The sequence below is a fragment of the Balaenoptera borealis genome, assembly GCF_965194805.1.
Source record: "Balaenoptera borealis genome assembly, chromosome: 3".
Taxonomy (NCBI): Eukaryota; Metazoa; Chordata; class Mammalia; order Artiodactyla; family Balaenopteridae; genus Balaenoptera; species Balaenoptera borealis.
This window is the reverse complement of record NC_138866.1, coordinates 4,929,557-4,945,666: the sequence shown is the minus strand read 5'-3', so window position 1 is coordinate 4,945,666 and position 16,110 is coordinate 4,929,557. Positions and strand designations below refer to the sequence as shown.

Sequence of the window (16,110 nt, the reverse complement as noted above, 5' to 3'; positions counted from 1 at the left end):
GCAGTCCTTGTTTGCCTGAGACTGAGGGTTCCCAGGATGCATGAGGACTTTCAGGGCTAAAACAGGGAAATGTCCAGGGAAACCAGGACAAGTCACTCTACAGGGACTCCAAAGCCATTTAATCTAATTCCACCTGATGCTTGAACTCTCCACTGTGTCCTCACCCAGTGGCTGTCCAGCCCTGCTTACATACCTCCAGTGACAGTGAGCTCATTACTGTTCATAACAGCAAGAGCCAACCAAGAGGTAGACACAGCCAGGACCAGGCACTGACCACAGTGAGGTCAGAATTTGCAGAGGAGAGTGCAGGGTCCTCTGACCTGCCTTTAGGGACAGTCAGAAAAGGCTTCCCAGAGGAGGAGACTGGGGAGGAGGACGGGGAATTCCTGACCAAGGGAACACCACAGTCAAAGGCCAAGAGGCCTGGAACCATCTCACATGGATTGAATTCCTTTGCTGTTCTCTCTGACAGCTGGTGTGACTCTACAGCCCTCCCCCGACCCCATCTCTGGAAGGGAGCCCCTCCTGCCTCTACTCCCCAGGTCTCCGGGCTAGGAAAGTTTCATTGCCAATGGAAGAGCTGCTAGATGCCTTGGAATACCATTCCACCCCCCTCTCATTTTTCTGAGGCTTGTGGACCCTTCACCACCAGCATCTGCCCCCTCCTCCAGGAATCCTGCCCTGGCTTCCCCAGCCCTGTATGCCTCCCCTTTCACAAGCATCAACCTTCTTCTCTCCCTGGGGTCACTACTATCTCCAGCCCCTGCCAGGGTCCCTTGTCACTCTCCAATTGAGCTTTCCCACTTCTTACCTTTGCACCTGCTGGTCTCTCTTCCTGGAGTGTCCTTTCTTCCCCTGAAAAAACTTTCTTATTCCTCAAAGATGTAACTCAAATGCCAACTCTTCCAGGAAGCCCTCCAGTATTTCTCTGACTGGGGTTGATACCGCCTTCTCTTTAAGTCACCGTACTCCTTCTGTGCTCTGCATGCAGAACAAGGTAGACCTCGAGCCTGGGTGGGGGGTGGGGTGGGATTGGAGTCACCGGCACCGAGCCCTGGGAACTCAGCCCAGAGCCCTCCACTTGCCTCACTGCCCTGGTCTCTGACCTGGGTCCCTGTGGGGACTCAGGAGCGGGACTGGTTTGGCTCTTAGGCAAGCACACAGCAAGTGCATACTAAGTGCTTGCTGAGGTGTGTTCTCTCAACTGATATTTCCTGACCACCCACTCTGTGCCAGACACAGGGTCACATGGCTGCCCTTGGGGGGGGTCCATCTCCATTCCCCGCTCCCCCAGCACACATGGAGCAGTTAGAACCCAGGAGGCGGAGGTGCCCCTGAGTGTGGACGGCTCCCATCTGCCAAACAAAGGCGAGGGACACACCTTATAGTCACCTTGGAGACAGACAGCCGGGCTCCAGAGCCCAGCTCCGGTCACACCCCAACCGGCTTTGGGTAGGTCACTTAACCCCTTCTGTGACATGGAGAAGATAGGGGAGGCCGCCCCAGGGACCTGAGAGCAAGGACAAGTGTGGCAGCTCTCAGCACGACCCCGGCACCAGGCACATGCTCCAGGGTGGCATCACTCATTGTCATCCTTCTCTAACGCCCCTAAGTGCACCTTACTGCGTGGGTGGGACCAGTCCCAGGGAGAGAGCTTGCAGGCATTCTGGGGTCCCAGGCTGGGGCGGGGGTCTCGCAGCCTGACCAAGCACCCAGGGGTGCAGCGGTTTCTTGGGCAACATTCTGAGGCTGCCGGAGAGGCCCGGGCAGGGGAGGGCAGTGCCCAGATTTATCCACCAATCCCGCCGGCTCCTGGCCCTGGAGTGCGTTCTTATCTGCCTGATCCAGCATGGGGGGCGGGTAGCCAGGGCTGCCGGGGCAGGACACTGCCTGGGGACTGGACGCTGAGCGGGGCCGGCAGCCGCGAGCCCCACCAGGTGGGTGACAGCCGCCGAGGGCCCTGAGCGTCCCCGCGGGCCGTGGCGGGCTGCCCGCCCATCTCCTGCACCATGTCGGACGGCGAGGGCCCCTCGGCCGGTGAGTGGCAGCGCTATATTTACCCACTGCTGCTCTGGTTGCAGAGCCAAGGCCACTGGTCACCGAGGGCGCTGGGCCCCCCGCAGGCTGCAGGCAGCTGTGGGGCTGGACCCCCTTCCTCTGGGCCTGATGCCTGGGGGGGCTGGCTCCTGGAGGGGGGCGAGTGACTTTCAAAGCTCACTGTGCCTCACACGCCCCCCCACCCCCGCCCGGCTTCCTGACGGGGGTAGAGCAGGAAGCTGTTTCTGCTGCAGACCCTCCCGGCTTTCAGCGGGGCGTCCGGAGCGACCCACCAGGTGCAGCAGGGGCCCTGGCTGCGGCTGGACCCTGGGTGGGCTCAGGGTGCCGGCCTCTGGAATCACGTGCAAACGAGTGTGCGTGAACGTTTACCTGTCATCAGGGGGAAGGGGGAGCCCACAGCATCCATCAGACTCCCCGGAGGTCTGAGACCTCCAGGAAGTTCTGAGCTTCTGGTCTGACAGCACAAAGCAGGCCCCCCATGGGCCCCCACATCCTCTAGGCTGGAAATGGCCAGGGACACAGGCAGGCGGAGGGGTGGTCTGACACTGGAGTCTGCCCACATGTCCTCCGCTCTGCCCGGGGTGAGGGGCTATGGCGGGGACTCCCCGGCTGGCGGCCCCTGGCTCCGTCCAGCTGAAGACAAGCTCTGACGTGGACGTCACCCTGAACCTGCCTCGGGTGGGGCTGGAGACAGCTTAATCCAGGGAAGGTACTGGGGACTCCGGAGTCAGGCTGCCCAGGTTCAAGTTCCAGTTCCTTCACTTCCAAGTTGGGTGACCTTGGGCAAGTGGCTTGACTGCTCTGAGCCTCAGCGTCCCCAGGTGAGAAAGGAGACAGTGGTAACAGTACGTAACCCACAGGGGGTCGTGAACATTGAATGTGATGACGCATGAAAGCGTCTGCAGGTGTGTAGTGAGCGCTTAGCAGTGTCTTCGTGGAAACAGCAAGTGGGGGTCCCGGGCCGGTGCACAGAAGCCCACGGGCCTGTGCATCCCTGCCCGGTCCCCTCCAGCCAAGTCTCGGCGCCTAAGCCGCTGCGTGCCTGTAGGCCACGGATTCCTTCTCCGTCAGACGTCGCCGTGGGGAATCTCGGGCCGGTCAGGCTGTCCCGGAGGGCCTCAGGGTGCCTTGTGGGCGCCTTGTGGGCAACAGCGGTGTGTGCCCACTCTGCATGGTGTCGGATGGACGGTTCCAGCGCCTGGGCCTGGCTGAGTCAGATGTGGAACAGAGGGTGTGTGTATGTGTGTTGGGGAGGGGGACATCGACAAAACCGGCCTGACCTCGCCCTCTTCTGGGCTGTGGCTGCCAGGAGCTGTGCGCTGAGCCAGCATGGTGGGGGGAGCGCAGACAGGCCCTTTCTGGCTGGCTCTGCCCACACCTGACGCAAACCCGGAATAGCTCTCTCCCTCCACCAGGGACACAGCCCTGCTTTTAGCAGCTTGTAAAACCACCCTGCTGTGGGGATGGGTATTTCAGGAAGCCCAGGACAATATTAGCCCTTCGGGGCGATGGAATGGGTACCGAGTGTGTGTGTGTGTGTGTGTGTGTGCGTGTGTGTGTCTGTGTGTGGCTGGAGGCTGGGAGGAGACAGTCTTCTCTGACAATATTAGCCCTTCGGGGCGATGGAATGGGTACCGAGTGTGTGTGTGTGTGTGTGTGTGTGTGTGTGCGTGTGTGTGTCTGTGTGTGGCTGGAGGCTGGGAGGAGACAGTCTTCTCTGTCGGGTCGGGAGGAGGTCAGCTGGGTCGGAAGCTGGTGGGCGGCGTTCTTGCTCTGCCCATCCTGGCTGGGTGGGCTTCTCTGGGTGAGGTTGGTGCCTGGCTTCCCGCCCACAAAATACCGTGTGATGGTCTTTGGTCTCTGATGTGCTGGGCTTGGGATCACACCTGGTTGGCAGGAGTAAAGACAGAGCCTGTGTGCAGGGATGTATGTTTGTTTATGGTGAGGGGGGAGCGCTCCTAGAGTCTGTTGTCTGAAATTCAAGTCTTTATTGGATTCCTACTGTGCAGCAGTGATTGGGCCCAGGAGGCTGCTGTGAAATATTTCCACCTATTCTCAGTATTCAATCTCTGTGTCCGTGTAGACAGTGGGAAATTTCTCAGCTCTCTGCCCACGACCTGTGTGACCTTGGGCAGATTACTCAAGGGTGCTGTGCCTCAGTTTCCTCATCCGTTAAATGGGGACAATAATAGACATTAGCGGGGCTTCCCTGGTGACGCAGTGGTTGAGAATCTGCCTGCCAATGCAGGGGACACGGGTTCGAGCCCTGGTCTGGGAAGATCCCACATGCCGCGGAGCAACTAGGCCCGTGAGCCACAATTACTGAGCCTGCGTGTCTGGAGCCTGTGCTCCGCAACAAGAGAGGCCGTGATAATGACAGACCCGCGCACCGCGATGAGGAGTGGCCCCCACTTGCCGCAACTAGAGAAAGCCCGCGCGCAGAAACGAAGACCCAACACAGCCATAAATAAATAAATAAATAAATAAATAAATAATAAAAAATAATAGACATTAGCTCTTCAAGTTCCAGGGAGGATTAAGTGACCGAAAGCATGTAACACACTGAACATAATGCCAGGGTTGTTGTTAGCAGTCATAGCTGTTGTTTTTATTATTCAACCAGTAAATGAGCTGCAACCCAAAAAGGAAAATGAAGGGACCAAACTGTCTGCTGTGTCCTGGCCATTGTGGACACACCGTTTAATCCCTGGAGGGGGGTGGCATGAACTCCACTGTATAACTAAGGAAACTGAAACACAGAGAAGCAGACAGACTTGTGCAAGTTCACCCAGCTGGTCAATAGTAGAGCTGGGCTTTGAACCCAGCTTCCCGGACCCTGTTTGTGCAGAACCCAGATCAGATGCCTCTTCCAGGAAGTCCTACCCTGCTTACCTGGGGGATGGGGAAGCTGGCCATCTTGCAGGTATTTCTGGCTCTCCTGTGAGCAATGGCCCTTCTCATTTGGAGACAGCTAGCTCAACATTTCTCCAATGTTACAGGCTCCAATTATTTCCAGTAATTTGGAGCCTGTTAAAAAAAAAGGTGGAACCTTGTTAGAGTGTCAGGAAAATTCCACAGCACGGAGCGCAGTGGCAGGTAGTCCGCTCTGGGATTTATGGCCCTGTGCCTGGGCAGGGGAGCCTGGAGGCTAAGGTTACCAGGAGTCAGCATCATATTTATAGCAGGAACTCGCCTGCACCGAGAACTGCCAGCCTGTAACCATGTCCAGTGAAGGTGCTTCCCTTACAGTCGCCTGGCTTCCAGACCTGGCTCTGCCCCTCAGCAAGGTGGAGGGCTGGACAGCTCACTTCCTCACTGAGGCTCGGCTTCCTCATCTGTAAAGTGGGGCCTTGCCACGTCCCTCACTGGCCCTGAGACTTACACAGTGTCTGTAAGTGCTGGCACATGCCTGGGTAGAGGGGCTCCTTATATCCTGGGTCTGTTGACTGTCTTTTCCTGCCTTTGACCTTGTGGTGACTTTGACCTCTTGGCAGAACTCCACAGGAAGAGAATCCAGCCTCTGTGCTGTCAGTTCCTCCTATGTTTGGGAAAGTTTCCAGCAAAGCAATTTCATGATTCCAAGCACCAAGGAATAGGCCGTTGTATTCTCAGCAGAGCACCTGAATGCAGGTCCATCAGAGCCTGGGGTTTGAATCCCCGCTCTGCCATTCCCTGGCTCTGTGGTCTTAGGCAAGTCACTTAACCTCTCTGGGGCTCAGTGACAGGTGGACATTTGCCCTTCCCTGAGGGTGTGGTGAGGATGGACACCCCTAACCTGAGTGAGGGCTCAGCCAGCAGAGTGACCTCCTTTCTCCTCCTGTAAAACCTTCTTCTACCAGCACCACTGCCCACTCCATCCCCCCAACCCCAGGGACTGCAGTCACATTGTTTGTACAGTTGTAAGTGGTTTTTCTGGGGGGAGGGGGGCTGGGGGCTGACATCGGGGTGGTCCACCCCTTTCTCACTCAGCTCCTGGCATCCCAGAGCCCAGAGTCAGCCTGCCCCAACCTCCTGCCCCCAGACCTCGAGGTGGGCCCCCCGCCAGGGTGCAGAATAGCCTCCACCTCCGTCCGAGTTGTGGGCTGGGTCCTGCTCTCCTTTACGGTTACTGACCGATCTCTGGGCCTGGGTCTGGGGCGAGCATCTCCGTGAGGAGATAAAAGCAAAACGCTTTAATTATTATTTATTTAATAATTATTAATTATTTAGGCCCCACTCTTGGAGAGGAAGTGTCTTCTCCCAGGAGAGGCAGGCTTGGCCCCTGGGTCTCAGCATCTCTCTATGTGGCTCCCTTCCTGGCGGTGTGGGCTGTCCCCGACCTCAGACAGCAACTGGGTTCCATTGTCACCTCTTGGCTGGGAGCCGGGGAGATGCCTGGATCACTTCCACGTGGGAGGAGGGGCTGAAAGGTCAGGAGAGAGACTTTGGGGGCCAGGAGGCCGGGGAGGAGGCTGGCGAAATGGTCCTGAGCAGAGAGGGTGAGGCCCACTGGGGGGTGGGGGGAGAACGGGAGGACCTGGCAGCTGCTGGGCCCGGGGAGGCCGAGGCCCGATGCTGCCCCCCTGCCAGGACGGTCCAGAGGACAGACGGCTCATCTGTCAGGGACTCGGGGTGCAGGGCGGTGACCTGGCAAAGCCCCAGGGGTTGGTCACAGCGCGTTGGAGGTGACAGAGAATGACTTCCCGGGTCAGGCAGACCTGTCCCCATCCCGGGACACAGGCGGGTCTTCCTCCTCTCTCAACCTCCGCTGGCGCATCTGTAAGTGCGGGTGACACCAAGGCCTCGGGGGTGTCATGGGGGTTAGATGAGATGTCGCCTTCAGACTCCCGTGAACCGCGGGCCGAGGGAGGTATGGGTGGCAGCCAGTGGTCCTCAGGAATGAACCTTAAAACTGTGGCCATAGGTGGTCCAGGTACCTGTGCTAGTGACGGCAAGAAGGGCTTAACCTGAGGAGCGTCAGACCTGGCACAGGAGGCTGGGGTCAGGGGCGGCTCAGGACCCTCCAGACAGCACCCCGTTTCCGCCCCTCTCGGTTCCCACGCGTCACAGCTCACGCCACACTCCAAGTCCACACTCCCTACCCGTGGATCCCCATGTATGGAGGGGGAAACTGAGGCCCAAGAGAGAGATTGGCTCAGGGTCACCGGCTAGAGAGTGATGAGCCGGGACTTGATTCCCTAACACAGGCCCCTCGGCACCTGTGCGCGGGCTTCACCCCTTCGCTCCTCCCGCTCAGAGCCGGCCCGTCCTCCAGGCTGGTGGGGCCCTACCTCCTCCAGGGACCCTTCCCCGGAATCTGCAGCCCCAGGGACCCTGCACTCCTGGAGGGCCCCCCTCACCCCACCATCTGCTTCTCTTGCTCAGAAACAGCTTGACTGGTGCCAACCTGGACACCCCTGTACCGCTCACAGGATACCAGGTGTTGGGAGATGTGTTGGGGGCTCGTTGCTGTGTGACCCAGAACAAGCCTCCTTCCCTTTCTGTTCCCAGAGGGGGTTTTTTAATTTGCATCCACCCTGGTAGAATCCTACAGGTGAGCACACAGCTCTGCACATGTGTCCTGTGTTCAGACATCAGGCAGGGCTCAGGGACCCCGGCTCTACCCGTGAACCTCTGAGCAGCAAATGAAGAAATCTACGCGGCTCCAGTCCCAGCTCCAGTGTCTGAAGCAACCTCGGGGGCTTTTACACTTAGGACAAGAAATACAGCTTAGAAGCTGTTAGGAATTCAACCAGGAAATAAAAGTTACCCTCTTCTGTTTTTTGTTTTGTTTTTGTTTTTTCTTGGCCACGCCGCACAGCATGCTGGATCTTAGTTCCCCAACCAGGGATGGAACCCATGCCCCCTGCAGTGGAAGTGCTGAGCCCTAACCACTGGACCGCCAGGGAATTCCCCCCCCCCCCCCCACTTCTGTTCTTTTAAAGTATTGGGTCCATTCTAACTGACCTTTCTTGAGATAGCGGATACATTTTAAATATTTTAAATTATATGTTTAAAATGACACAAAGCTGTTGGTATCTGCAACCATTTATCAGCTTTTTTCTTGAAACTATGCAGGCAAAATAAAATACAGAAACTGGTGGCTGAGATGGGCCAAAGGTATCTGTTATCATCCATATTTATTGATTTCCAGTTTTTGCATTGATCAAAACAGCCCCTTTTGGTTTGTACTATTACTCAGGATGGGCTCGGTATACTATGAAAAAAATAAATCTCAGTGGCTTAAAGCAACAGAGGTGTATTCCTCGCTCATGCAAAGTCTGTTGCAGGTCTGGGTAACTCTCCAGGGCAGGTCGCCTACATGGTGACTCAGTGGGTGTGATGCCTCCATAGGGACCGAGCTCCCCCTCTCATGAGGCAGGTGAAGGGATGGGCGGAGACATCACACCGGCAATTAAATGCTTCTTCCCAGAAGTGATTAGTATCATCACTACCAGCATTTCATCAGCTAAAACAAGTCCTATAGCCGCACCTAATGGCATGAGGGCAGGGTACAGGTTCCCATTAGGGAACAGATTAGTAATATCTGCCCCCCATTAACTTTTTTTCCCAATTGACTCTTTAAAAAGTAATCCATTTTAATTATGAAATGTTTGGAGCATATTGTATGTGCTGTGGTCAGCAAGCCTCTGAAATGTAAATCATGAGTCCTGATATGCAAATCCCAAAACCAGGGGCAAGATTTCTCAAAACGTGTTCTCTCCCACAGATTTGAACCTGCGTTGAAAAGCCCAAAAATTAATTTCTGAAAGATGTGGTCACAACACCAGCGAGGAAAACATAAGCAAGAGAAAAGTTTGCTGCTTATTGCCAAAAAGCTGTCTTGATTTATTATTTGCTAAGGCACAAAGGAGGGAGCTGGGATGAATAGTTCATGAGCCAGTTTAATCACTGAGATCAACAGATTAAAAAAACAGGACGTGAGTTTAGAAGGAAATGGTTATGCAAATATATTGGAAAATAAAAACTGTGAGTCTGTACCTCATTCTTCTCATAAACACACTGTTTCCTCGATTGTACGACATCACCAAATAAATGCTGCAGCATCAGTTTTGTTACAGGCTTTCCTACCTGACTTTTAATAGTATATAACTAAACGAATTTAAATAAAAATGCACAGCCTAACAGAGGCCTGTGGCAATGGATGACACACGTTGTTTTGTATAACGAGATCAGACCTGGTTTAAAAATAATGTTTGCAGGGACTGGAGGTGGTCTCCGAGCCCTGCCCCAAGAGTCGATGATGTCACCCAAATTGCAAGACTTAAAACTGGAATTTGGGGATGTTGGGCTTCGTGTTGGGGCACAGATGTTCCTGCAGTTCTGGGCCCCGTATTTCAACATCTAAGTCAAACTGTTTAAAGAACTCTCTACCAGGTTTAAACACATTTCTAGGAATCCCACCTCATTTATTCTGGGTGGAAAAACACGTCAAAGCACTGGTGCCGAAAACACCCCTCCTGCCGCTTCTCGCTGGAGGGATGAGCTGGCAGTCCGAGTGGACACCCTCATTCAGTGTGTTTGTCGTCAGCTCGTCCTCTGTGCACATGTCCTTCTGGACCCTGCAGTGTGAGGGGAGAGCTGGGTCTCCTCCTGCAGACTTACCTTCACCAACCCACGTCAGTTTCCTCCTCCACAGTGTTAATAGACTTAAGTTACGAGAGCACTAAGTGAGACTGTATACAGTAGGCACTAAATAAATGCTGTCTCCCCTTTTCCTAGGTCCTTTCGCATACCTAATTCAGCACAACTCTCCTTATACTGTAACCCTATGTGGTAAACACTGTTTTCCCATTTTACAGATGGGCAAACTGAGGTTTAGAGACATTGAGTGACTTACCCCAGAGCACACAGTGGGGGAGGTGGGACCAGGAGGCAGGTGTGCTGGTCCCAACCTGGGTCTCCTCTTTTGCACCAAGCAGCCTTGCAGCCTGAGGAGGGGCTGGGAGAGATTTAGTCCTTCCCAAAGAAGGCCAGTGGATCAGGGAGCAGGCTTGGGAGAGGGCTTTTATGAGAGCCAAGACAGCAGATGAGATTCGCTCTGAATTCCTTTGGAAGGCACGGGTATGCCAGCGGGAGCACCGGGGTTGAAGCCTGGACACTTGGCCCTGAGCTCAGTCCTGACATGAAAGTACTCAGTGACCTCCAGCAAGTTCTTTGCCCTTTCTGAAGAGGTTTCCATCAGAATCTGGGCTCAGGAATGTTACATAAGATAATCAGGTCTCTTTCCTGTAGCAGAATCTTAGGACTCCGGAGGGGCCTCCAAAGGCCCAGCATGTCTCTGGAGCAGTTCTCTGCTTGCTCGGTGCCTGTCAGCCAGGTGCTGGCCCCCGGCTCTGCCCCAGGACCACAGGGGGCGCAGCCGCGCCTGTGACGGTGGGGCCCCTCCACGCAGCCCGGGGCTAAAGTCCATCCCTGAACTGCTGCTGGTGGGTGCTCCTGGCACCTTCACACCCAAGAAGTGTGGCTGAGGCTGGAATAGAGCCTGGGCTGTGGCTCCACCCATCGGGCAGGCCCCACCCCAGGCCTCCCCAGTTCCTCCCAGAGAGAGAAGCACCAACGGCCACGAGCTCCGGTTCACTGAGCAGCGGCTGCGTGGCCTGCTCCGGGCAGCTCCCTCCCATCTGCGTTTGCTACCCCGTGCCGTCACAGCTCTGTGAGGGGGCACTGTCCCCGTCTCACAGGCCTGGGCACTTGTGGGTGATGAATTACCACTGAGTTCCAGCCTGGATCTTGGGAGCCCGCCCCAGCAGGTACTCCTTCCTGACATCTGGGGGCGTGACCAGGAGGAAATCCAGCCCTCAGCGCTGTCAGAGGTGGACATGGGGAGGCCCTGCAAAAACTCCATCCCTCAGCCCGCATGGAATGCCTTCCCTTTTCTTTCCATCTTGAAACTTGTTGAGAGAGGAGGAGCCTCAACCATGAACCCAACCCAGGAGGCAAAGGCGCTATAAATAAATAGGTGCCACCAGGACCGGCAGCTGTGCCATCGTGAGACCGTCCAATTCCTGGGAGGAGCCCCACTCCAATCAGCATCCACACAGGCGCATCTGGCAGGAGGACAGGGCACAGCTGAGGTCTCCCTGGTCCTGTGGGGTCTGGGGGGTGGCCTTAGCTCAGAGCATGCGGGGGTCCCAGGCTCCCAAGCCTGCCCTGAAGCTGTGGGATCAGCTGGGGGGTCAGCCGGTCAGGGGAGTTGTGCTCAGGCCCCTCTGAGTCCCACAGGGCGGCAGGAGGGTATAGCCAGTGACCTTCAGGGCTGCAGGCTCTGTGGAGAGTCCTGGGCCATCACTTTTTTTGTTTTTTGGTAACTGCCTTATTGAGATGTAATTTACATACCATACAACTCACCCATTGAAAGTGAGTTATGCAACCATCACCAAAATCAATTTTAGAACATTTTTAACACCCCCCACCAAAGAAACCCCTAACCCATTAGCAGTCAACCCCCAGCCCCTGGCAACCAGTACTCTACTTTCTGGTTCTATAGGTTTGCCTGTTCTGGACATTTCATGTAAGTGGAATCATACAATACGTGGCCTTTTGTGATCAGCTGCTTTCGCTCAGCATTAACATTTTTAGGTTCGTTCGTGTTTGGGTACGCATCAGTTCTTCGTTCCTTTTGTGGATAAATAGTATTGCATTGTACGGATCTAGATCACATTTTATTTATCCATTCATCAAGTAATGAACATTTAGCTTGTGTCTACTTTCTAGCTCTTATGAGTAATGCCACTGTGAATGCTAGTGCACAAGTTTCTGTGTGAACATAGGTTTTCTTCTCTCTTGGGTTGTTATACACCTAGAAGTGGAATTCCTGGATCCATGTTTACCTTTTTGAAAAGCGGTCGGACTGTTTTCCACAGAGGCTGCACCACTTTACATTCCCACCAGCAGTGTGTGAGGGTCTTGATTTCCCCGCATCCTCACCAGCACTTGTTACGATCTTTTTGATTCTAGCCATCCCAGTGGGTGTGAAGTGGTGTCTCATTGTGGTTTTTATTTGCTTTCCCCTAGTGACTAATGGTGTTGAGCATCTTTTCATGTGCTTGTTGGCCATCACCTCTCGGCTCTGAGACCTTATGCCTCAGTTTCCTCATCTGTAAAATGGGGATAATGACATCAGCAGCTGCCTCACAGGCTGTGGTGAGGATTCAGTGAGATAATTCTAGGGTCCTGGTGCAGAGAGGCTGCCAGCAAACATCTGCTGCTTGAAGCTGCAGGCTGGGGTCAGAGCCTCTCCTCTGAGGGCTGGTGTGAAGGAGGAACATGGAGAAAGCTGGAAATCTGGAGGCTTCTGCAAGTTCCAAAGAAAGGGACAAACATCATCAGAGAAGGTGCTGACTGGCAGTGGCCCAGCCCTGGCTGACTTCTTCCCCAGCTTTGAAGCTCTGCTCGGCTGGGCAGTCCAAGTGACTGGGCTGTGTCTATGCAGCCTGGTGAAATGCAGATGAGGCAGGTGTCCAGACCACATGCGCAGTGAAGACAAGCCCGGCCTGTCATCTGGGTTTCGGGGGGGGTGGGCACCTGTGGGTTTTCTTATCATGAGTTATTTGGCCTCCTCCCCGTGGCTGGTCCCAAGGGGGGTGACATTGCCCTTCCTGGATTTGTACCCTTGCGTCTGTCAAAAGAGAGCTCTGGAACTAGGCCGGGAGCATCCTCCCATGAGGTTGGGCAAGAGCCTGGGACCTGGCAGAGGTGCCGATGGTCAGGCCGATTGTGCAGCAGAAACCTGAGCCAGGAGCCAGGCGGGAGGTGAGAGAACACAGTCAGCGGGTGGAAAACAAATCCACTGCTGGACGGCGAGCTCATTAGGCTGCCCCCCAGGGAACAATTATGTTCTATTCTGGAGCCCACCCTGATGGCCCTGGAACGCTCAATTGAGTCTATAACCTGGGAAGGGCGGGTCATATCCTAAGAGGGCTCCAGGCCCTGGGGCTGGGTGTGGATGCTGCAGCCAGCAGGAGTCCCAGGTTCTTTCCTCATCCTGCCACTATGTCCACAGTCACGCGGGACACAGGTGGGAAGCAGGGACGGGGAATCAGACAGGCTGGCCCTGGCATGCCAGCTCTGCACCTGGTGCTGTGTGGTCTTTGCAAGTCATATAATCTCCCTGGGCCTTTGTCTCCTCATGTGCAAAACGAGGCTGATGATACCTTATAGGACGGCTGCTAAGTGTGAATGAAATAGCACACGCGGTCAAGGGCAGAAGTGGGGGGGGATTCTATTAGAGCAGAGCTTCTATCCTATGCACGTGGCTTATTAGGAGAGGCTTTAGGAGAGGAGGGAGGGAAAAAGGGTAGGGTTTCAGGTGACATCTGGCCTTCTTTTTTTTTTTTTTTTTTTTTAATGCTTTCCTTTTTTTTTTTCTTTTAATTTTTATTTATTTATTTATTTATTTATTTTTAATTTATGGCTATGTTGGGTCTTCGTTTCTGTGCGAGGGCTTTCTCTAGTTGTGGCAAGCGGGGGCCACTCTTCATCGCTGTGCACGGGCCTCTCACTATCGCGGCCTCTCTTGTTGCGGAGCACAGGCTCCAGACACGCAGGCTCAGTAACTGTGGCTCACGGGCCCAGCTGCTCCGCGGCGTGTGGGATCTTCCCAGACCAGGGCTCGAACCCGTGTCCCCTGCATTAGCAGGCAGACTCTCAACCACTGCGCCACCAGGGAAGCCCCCCTTTTTTTTTTTTAAAATAATAGTTTAATAAAATAAATAGTGGTTTAATAAAACTGTCAACTCCATGGGAAGACTTTGGAGAGAAACACGTCTAGCTTTCTTTTGTTCATTGTCTGTACACTCCAGTGCGGGCAGGGACCACGCCTTCCTCGTCTGCAGCTGATCAGTAAATGTTTGTTGAATGATTAATGACCAAATGTTGCTGCCGCCTCTGCTTCTCTGCTGGGTCACCCAGGACCTTGCAGTAGCCTGGCCCTGCGTGCGGAAGCTCTGGGGTACAGACTGCACCGTGGAGTCTGAGACAAGGAGGCCCAGCTTTTGCACCCCAGCCCCAGTGAGTCAGGTGGCTTCAACCCCAGGGGTCCCGCTTTCTTTTCCCCTCCTCCCCGACTCCCCCAGCTCCTGCACAGTTTGGCTGAGGCGCTGTATTAATTTCCTGTGGGGTCAGCATGGCTCGGCTCCCACTGGAGGAGACTCTGTCCCCGGCCTCTCCCAGCTTCTGGTGGTTCTGGACATCCTGGACTTGTGGTCACATCACTCCCATCTCTGGCTCCAAGGCCACACTGCCCTCTCCTCCTCTGTGTGCCAAATCTCTGTCTGCTTCCCTCTTATAAGTACGCTTGTGGTGGCATTTAGGCCCACCTGGATAATCCAGGATAATCTCCCCATCTTGACGTCCTTAATTTAATCACACCTGCAAAGACCCTTTTTCCACATATGGTAACATTCAAAGGGTCCAGGGATTAGGGCCTGATAGCTTTGGGGACCACCCTTCAGCCCACTGCAGGCACAAGTACAGGATTCTTCAGAGAAGCTTATAGTTTCCCGGGGCTCTTGCTGGGGACCAAAGGAAATGGCCCAAGGGTCTCAGATGTCTCTAGGTGGCTTTGCCCCAAGGGAGAGCCAGCAAGCACCCGCCTTACCTGTGGCCCCTGCCCTTCTCCCTCCCTCCTGGGCCCCTCCTCTCCCTGCCCTACCCTCTCTGTGCTCTTTAGGCTTTTCTCTTGCTGTGGAAAGGGAAGTTTGGGGGCTTAGAAACCCTTTTAATCGTTCTATGAAAAATCCAAGTCTATTCTCTCCAGAAGGACTCGGTCTGGGCTGAGCATCCCAGTAAGCCATGGCCTCGGTGCAGGCTGTGACCTCCGCCCCCCAAGGAATGGCCACGGAGAGTCCCACAGCAGCTGGGGGTGGCCAGGGGAGGAGTCACCCTGCTCAGACACTGGTGCTGGGCTCAGAGAACATGCTGGAAAGGAATTAGTTCCCATGCCTTTCATCTTCCAGGTCTCAGTTTTCCTGCCTGTGAAATGAACCAGTCTGGAGCCAGTGCCTCTAAAGATCTTCTAGTGAAGCACCAGGATCTATGAAGGAGAATCTTAAAAGAAAATACAAAGAAACTATGCAAGCCATTGTTTACTTAGCTGCCAATCATGCCCTGAGCACCTGTTGTCGGTCGGGCCACCGCAGGGTCCTGGGGACACAGAGGGCTCTCTGTCACAGCTGGGAAGGGAGACAACTGAGAAGAAGGACAATGAGAGCCCAGCAACCCATGTGCTGTGACTCAAATTATGAGGGATAGACAGGGAAGGCTTCCTGGAGGAGGTGACCCTGAGTTGGGTCTTGAGGGGCAATTGGGAGGTGACGAGGGAGGGAAGAGTCTTCCAGATCAGAGGGCAGCACGACTGGCTCAGAGGCACACGAAAGCACAGCCATCCAGGGCCCAGGAGGAGCTGAGCCTCCAGGGTGCTGAAGACAGCCTCACACACGGGTCTTCCTATTACAAAGCGAGTCCTTGAAGCGAGGCCTGCTGCATGGAAGGTCCTGGGTGACCTGGCACAGAAGCAGAGGCAGCAGCAGCATTTGGTCAATCAGTCAGTCAACAAACATTTGTTGATCAGCTGTAAAGAGTGTGTGGTCCCTGCCCTCACAGGGTTGACACTTCAGTGTACAGACAATGAACAAAATAAATAGCCAAAGGATGTACAATGGTGATGAGGGTGAAAAGGATGGAGGGCAGTGAATCAGGGAAGAGAGAGAGCAGCGCTTTGGAGAGAGCCCGGGAAGGTCTTTCGAAGAGGGTGACAGTTGAACGGTGAGCCCTGGGAATGGCTGAGGGAAGGGAGTTCCCAGCAGAAGAAACAGCAGGGGCAAAGGCCCTGAGGTGGAGGTGCCTGATCTCTTCAAAAAACACCAGTGAGGTCAGTTTGGGCAGAGTGAATAGGGGTGTGGGAAGAGATGAGCCCAGAGAGGAGGGGGCAGGAAGGTTGTGAAGGGCCTTTTTGCAGTCCAAGAGGGGCCCTTGGCTTTGACCCTCTGTGAGGTGGGAGCTGTGGAAGGGTTTAGAGCAGAGGAGTGGAGAGACCTCACTTGGGTTTTA

At 54.7% G+C, this 16,110-nt stretch overlaps 1 protein-coding gene across 1 annotated transcript in view; it reads left to right on the top strand.

Annotated features, from left to right (window-relative positions):
• The first annotated feature begins 1,869 nt into the window (after nt 1-1,869).
• EML1 (EMAP like 1) overlaps nt 1,870-16,110 on the top strand; it is a 204,819-nt gene continuing 190,578 nt past the window's right edge. The window contains exon 1 of the mRNA XM_082387710.1: nt 1,870-2,037. Coding sequence (XP_082243836.1) covers nt 2,010-2,037 — 28 coding nt within the window. The 5' untranslated portion in view covers nt 1,870-2,009. The remainder of the gene's footprint in view (nt 2,038-16,110) is intronic.